Source organism: Nothobranchius furzeri, chromosome 13 (assembly GCF_043380555.1).
Source record: "Nothobranchius furzeri strain GRZ-AD chromosome 13, NfurGRZ-RIMD1, whole genome shotgun sequence".
NCBI classification, from domain to species: Eukaryota; Metazoa; Chordata; class Actinopteri; order Cyprinodontiformes; family Nothobranchiidae; genus Nothobranchius; species Nothobranchius furzeri.
In genome coordinates this window covers 35927323-35934147 of record NC_091753.1, presented here as the reverse complement: position 1 = coordinate 35934147, position 6825 = coordinate 35927323, and the positions used below count along the sequence as shown (strand labels likewise).

The 6825-nt window shown below is 41.2% G+C and overlaps 1 protein-coding gene across 1 annotated transcript in view; it reads right to left on the bottom strand.

Moving 5' to 3' along the window:
* LOC107380425 (probable E3 ubiquitin-protein ligase HERC6) overlaps positions 1-6825 on the bottom strand; it is a 36343-nt gene continuing 29518 nt past the window's right edge. Inside the window, exons 13-23 of the mRNA XM_015951666.3 lie at positions 6621-6772; positions 5060-5176; positions 4883-4978; positions 4599-4778; positions 4280-4420; positions 3952-4118; positions 3786-3852; positions 3622-3692; positions 3338-3521; positions 682-784; positions 1-586 (exon numbers count right to left, since the gene is read on the bottom strand). Coding sequence (XP_015807152.1) covers positions 366-586; positions 682-784; positions 3338-3521; positions 3622-3692; positions 3786-3852; positions 3952-4118; positions 4280-4420; positions 4599-4778; positions 4883-4978; positions 5060-5176; positions 6621-6772 — 1499 coding nt within the window. The 3' untranslated portion in view covers positions 1-365. The remainder of the gene's footprint in view (positions 587-681; positions 785-3337; positions 3522-3621; positions 3693-3785; positions 3853-3951; positions 4119-4279; positions 4421-4598; positions 4779-4882; positions 4979-5059; positions 5177-6620; positions 6773-6825) is intronic.

Below are 6825 nucleotides of genomic sequence, written 5' to 3'. Positions count from 1 at the left end.
CAGACTTTCATTTAGATGTTTTATTAAAGCTCGAACGGCAGAAGGAACATCTGCACTTACATTACCAGACAGTGAATTTCCACACATTTATAAAATACTAAAACAATTTCCAACTAAAACATATTTCTATTTATCTCACTAGACTTAAAACGTGTCATGTCAGGACTGCACAGGTTACCTACAACAGAGTACAAAGGTTAACGAAATTTGATCAAACAGGTTTGAAACACGGAACACCTTCCTAAAACAAACATATTCTAATTAACTGCTAAATGTCAACATAGCTACATCCGTTTCAAACTAGTACTGACGTGGAAGGATAAAATTCACGTATGAATGTAAATAAAAAGCCCTCGCTGCTTCATCTACTCCTTCCAGAAGCCTCGGTTGTGATTAATGGCCTTCAGGAGGCGGGTCCGCATTGTCCTGTCTGCCGGGTATCTCCGATAGATGGGCAGCAGCAACAGCAAGTGGCAGGTGAGGGATTCAGGTAGATGCCGTTCACTGGAGTTGGGCAGCACAGCCACCCTCATTATGGTGCGCTTCATTCCCACGAAGGGCACTCGGTCACAGCCTGTGAGGAACACTGGGGACAAAAAGCATCTGACGGTGAACATGTGCAACGTGGAAACATCTGGAGTTAAAACATCTGCAGATATGTGGTGTCAGTATAACACGTACAGAGGAACTTCTTCTTCTCCTCGTGTGTGAGTTTCTCAAACACCTCCCAGAAGGTGAGGATGTTGGGATGGTAAGCGTGGTACTCTCCTTCATACACGGTGCTCTGAAAACAAAACATCCATCAAGCTGGAAGAATAAACTTCCCTGTCGGTGGGTTTTCTATTAACCAGATTCTAAATCCTGTAAAACACTGACGTGTAACACAACAAGCTCATTTACCAGAACAAAAAAGTCATTCTTTCTTTGTCCCTGAAAGTGAAACCAAACAGCAACAAGGTACTTCTACCTCTGCACCACTTGTCGACTGATTTTAAATGTACAAAATTACCCATGAGGAACAAGTGGTGTGTAAACAGTGTTGGGCAAGTTACTTCAAAACTGTAATGCATTATTTATTACTTGTTACCCTCATTTTAAAGTAATTCATTACATTACAATATTACTGATTTTAAATTGTAAGGCATTACACTACTTTTGCATTACTTTAAGTAACTTTCACCAAAACATCTTCAATATGAATCTGGTCATGTGACGCTCAGTGAGCTCATGACATATATGTGGAAAGTGATGTGGTGTCTGAGCTCGGATTGCTGTTAAAAACAGTCAGATATAATAACAGTGCTTTAAAATGATTGTTTATTAAATAAAAGCAACAACAATCTGTACTCTCAACACACTGCCATCTTATATTAACTGAGCAGGGAGTGGGGTGGTGGGGGCTCCAAGCCTAAATTTGCCTTGGTCCCCAAATGCCTTGATACGGCCCTGGATGTGGGACTGACTTCTGGGGTGATCTGATTCTATCACAAGTATAAATATTAAATGCTTATGTATATTATTGCTTTTCACTGGTAAAAATGTGTATTGGGGATAAATCTACCTACTTTTTTCTTGATTTTATTTGAATAATGTCCTGCCCTTTCTCTCTCTAACCTTCCTGCATGCTGCATGTTTTCTCCGTCTTCCAAAAAAAACTGTTTCCTAGACTTCCTACTTTCTAACGATCAGCCAGAGGGATCTTCACATGCGCGGCGCTCCAGCAGTAATGAGTTGAAATCACCGTGGTACAGATTATGAACTCAGCTGAGGCAAAGCACGTCAGAAAAGCACAAAATACCAGAGAATATGCGCTGATATGAACGATCGCAAGTGAATTATTTTGTTTTAGTGGAGCAATTTTGTGAATGTTACTGCGGCCGCGTGCAGGACGCAGCTGAGCCGTTACCGCGGCGTCCTCTCTGCCCGCAAAGCTGAGTCCATAAATGACGTGATATATGCAGATACTGGATCTTTCTTCGGGTTTCCCGCAATTTGAATTTTTAAGGAACACATCTTGATTCTGGGTTTAAAAATGCATTGTAATAACCGCGTTACTGACAATTGTACCGAGTAAATATTACCATTTTCTTTCCCTGTAATGCCTTACATTACCACATTACAGCAAAAAGCAATGCATTACAGTAATTAATTACTTTTGTACCGCATTACTCCCAACACTGTGTGTAAACAACTCTCAGGGAGAGCGGCGAGAAAACCTGCTTTCACCTTAACCACTTCATCCTTACTAGGATCAGGAGGAGCTGATGTTTTTTCTCCACAAGCGTTTTAGACACAAATATATGTTCCATGCGATCCTGCGTGTACACGAAATCAGAAAAGATCTCGCGTGATTTAGCCAGTTTGCGTGAGAAACACAACAACACGTATCCAAAAAATCTGTTGTTAATTTCCTCGGCCACAAGGTTTAACAAGGAAATGGATTTTTTTCTTTCTTTTACTAGTCAAGCAATAGAAATTCTGCACGTGACTTTTTAGCTTCCTGTCTGGTCTAGGCTGAATGGCTAGACTTGATGCTTCTAGAAGCAAAGTGCATAAAAATAAGCCTGTAATGTACATTTAGTGAAGCAACAAGACACTGAGAAGCGTGGTGCATATAAAGCGTGCTACTTCAAGACCAGTGGAAACACACCCGCCCACTAAGACCGCAGCTATTAGCTGCATATTCTGCTTTGCAGATGTTACGCTATGCATACGCATCTGGTGGAAAGTCAGGAAAACTCCAGCTGTCATCAGACGAGAGGTGGGGGACACCTGGACATGTTGCCAGTCTATCACGGGGAACAAATATAGACAAACAATCACTCTCTCACTCACTCACTCACTCACTCACTCACTCACACCTAGGGACAATTTAGAACAGGGTCTTGTCCAATCAAGCAAATTTCACACCTGCTTTTAATCAGTGGCTGATTAACAGGCTTCTGCAGAGCCTGTTGATCTGCTGAACAGGTGATTCAACCATTACATCAGATGTGTTGGAGCAGGGAAACAACTAAAACAGGTGGGATGGTAGTCCGAGCAGGATTGCAGAAGTAAATTCGTAAATTCTTATTTTAACTGAATGTGTGTACTGGGTCTGCTTAGCTAATATTGTTGGTGAGCCATAGCTTAGCAGGACCCCCCCCCCCCTCTCTCTTTTGTTTGATGTTGTGATTGTCTTGTGTCTGTGTAAGTTACTCTGCTGCCTTGTCTGCTATTTTGTTGTATGAGCTGAGGACCCGCTCGAAAATGAGATGCCACATCTCAAGCGGTTTCTATCCTCATAAAATAAGTTAAATAAATAGACTGAAAGTGTGTAAGACTCAAAGAATCAAACCTCTTTGAAGACCTCCCAGTCATAATTCTCCTGGCCCACCATCACTGCCTGCAGCTCCTCCGGCTGGAAGAACTCCACCACGTCTATGTTGCACACTTTGAAAAAGCCTCTCTCGAACAACTCAAACACCCCCTCCACTGATTTGTTGAAGACGTGGTCAACAAAGGTAGCAACAAACTCCTTCCTGTGGGGGTTTTCAGATGTTAGCTCTCAGAAATAAACCACAAACTGGCAGAAAGGCAGACTGGGATGATGATTTCATTTTATACTGATATAAATCATACCTGTTTGTCCAGGTGACAGGTTTTCCAGCTTCATTTGGATCTAGTTCAACTTCCTCTTGACCCCAGGACACCTGTAACATCAAGGCAAACAGCTGAATTAAGACTAACACTACTCTGTGCATGGCGATTAAAGCAGCTGCTGGGCTGTGATTCAGTAAACACACGGTGAAAGTCAGGTCCAGGGCTTCCACTTCATCCGGAGTGTAATCCTCCAAAATGCACCTCCAAGACCTGAACACACGAGCAACATCCATGTCGGTCATAAACACCTGAAACAACCAAGTATAATACAAAATGCTCTCTTTATCAAGAGTCGTGCAGTTGCCTTACTCTGCCATTATTGGATCAAACTCCTTCATGTCGTCCAGGGAGGTTCTGACTCGGAGCAGCTTCTTAAACAAAGCCAGTGGAAAGGGCAGGTGGATGATTTTGTGGTTGTACAGAGCCAGGCCACACAGCACGCCAAACAGGAAGTACTTATTCTCCTCCACTTTTGGCTTTTCAGGAAACAAAAGAAAAACTTTTGATCAAGAGCTGATAAAATAAGATATACCCAACGTCTTTCGACGGGTAACTCGGACTGCGTTCATCAGTCCGTACAGCAGCGCTTTCGTGTGAACTGTGTAAGTGTGATTTTTCTGTGCAGAACTGGTCCTACCTTGGGTGGGAACCAGACCAGAGTCCTACTGTCGTTGTGCATGAACATGTCAGACTCAGGAACAATCAGCTCATCGAACACGTGGAGAAAAAAATCCCTTTTGTTGACAATCATGACGTTGTGGTCATCCACAAGCCTCACCTGAGTTAGAGAATAATAAATAAACCTCCTAAAACATATTAATTATTCCCACCATCCATGTTTTATTAATTAAATCCTATTAAAGTGTAAAAACAAGTGAGTTATAGCCACATTTCTGTTGTTTGGTTGATAATCCCAAAACAAAACCTTCTAGAGCACAACGACCATTCTTATTTACCAAAAGGTTCCTTTTGAAGGTGGAGTGATCACTTGCAGCGAGCTGCCTGAAGGTGTCCTCGACCAAGTGAGTTCGTCTCACTGTCAGCTGGAAAAATGGGCCAGATGTAAACTCTGGAGCATCAAGGAGCCACGGCTCGGGCCACTCACGACCCATCCCGGGCAATTCATAATAGGCCTCCTGTTGTTACAGAACTTGTTAGCACATCCTTGCATGGCAGTTACAGCTATGTGCTGAAGTGTGGAATGAAAAACGTAATGAATGAGGTCATCGTTTTGTTGTACCTTCATCACGAACGCTAAGATGTTGAACACCGCAACCTTACAGTCCAGAGGGAAAACGAAGGGGTAGCGGCAGAAAATGATAGGTATTTTGTCTTCCTTTAAAGAAATGTTCAGAGTTTTAATAAGAAACTATTTGAATAAAAAATAACAGATGAGACACTACAAGTATGTTTTCACCTCTTCTTTGCAGAAAGCCAACCAGAGAGTGATGTCTTCCACTGGATTAATGGTAGCAACTTCCTCTACGTAAAAGGTGCTCAGTGGGACTTTGTAGGACTTCCCAGTTTTGTTTGCCTGTGAGGGAATATTAAAAATGTGGACTTTTGCGAGTTTTGCACCCAAAAAAGATCATGCAGTCAGTAGTTATAGGTGAGCTAATACACAGGGTTCTCGCAGGGTCTTAAAAGTCTTGAGTGTTGACAACTGGGTCTTAAAATTTGTGCTGTATGTAAATTCTTTGTACTGTGTGTCCTCTAGATTCATTTGTCAACTACAATAATTTTCACTAAATAACATGGCACAAATAAAGAGCGGCAGAACCAATAATTGAGAAAGCAGTGCAGCCTCGGGTCAAAATACCCCAAACACCTGACGTATTCAGCTCCCGTGCTACAGCAGTAATATAGAAACTGTAAACAGCATGGCCCACACAGACCTCCAGCAGTGAAAAATGTGGAAAATATCAGCAGACCATGAGAAAGGGTGCCTGATGTCTAGGGCTGGGTGCCAGAACTCTGGACCTATATCAGAAGTATTAAAATGTCCCAATGTGCCACCGCAGGTCACATGACTGACCCCGAGTCACATTAGGACATTAGCTTTCAACAACACGTCTCTGCAGCTAGCGGATGAAAATGCAAAAATAAATAAACCTCAAACATTTGGGAGCATTTCAGCAGCTACATGCAACACCATCAAAAATCAGGAATACTGCCAATCTAACAAAGCACATCATCATGCAGGGCATCATCTTCAGCTGAAACATGGAAAGTCTTTGACAGCAAAACAGTAAACCAGAGTCCATCACCTTCCAAAACACTGGAGAAGTCTGAGGATGAAGGCTGATTAAAGCAGAAATAAGACAAAAAACCAACTTACCTGCTGTTTACCTGTGTATAAAATGCAGTTAAACAGAGTTGTTATTATTGCTGTTACTGACATAAAGTGAAGCATAAATGAAGGCTACTTTTATTTTTCAATGTTGTACCTTTACTGTTTGCACTGTAGCTTTTCTGTTTTTGCTTAGAAAAAAATTTGAAATAAATATAATATAAATAAATATAATTAAATCATATAAACAATAAGAACAAAACATTTAAGTAGTTTGTTATCCTCTCTTAAAATTGAAAAATAGATTTCAACAAAAGTATCATTAAAGTACCACCATCACAAACCAAGTATTGTTAAAGTAGTAGTATCAAGAAGTATCTACTGGTACCCAGTCCTAGTGACGCCGTTATATGTTACCTAGCTACCCTTTCTGTGAAAGCTCAAACCGCTCTGCTACTGTTGTCTACCAAGTGTTTAGGCAACATATACTAAACAATAAAGATAAATAAATGAACACAAGTTCAAGGATTTTTTCTTTTTTTGTTTTTTGCTGGTAGGGCTGTGAAATATTTATAAATTTTTTATATAAGTGGTCTTGAAAAGAAACAAATACTGGTTAACGTTTGCAGGTCTAGCAGAGCCAGATTTTTACCACAGTGCCGTTTGAAATGAAACATTTCTCACTGACTCTGTAGAGCAGCTTGAGGCTCTCCAGCAGGTATTGGACTCCAGGCTTGTGAGTTGCTAAAACGTTGCTTCTTAGCGTGAAGGCCAGGGCATTCTTGAAGACCATGATGTGCCTCGTCAGCAAAGGAGCCGACAGAGAAGACCACCAGCTTTCTGCAAAAATCATTCACAAAAAATAAATAAATAAAATAAAACATCACTTTCTC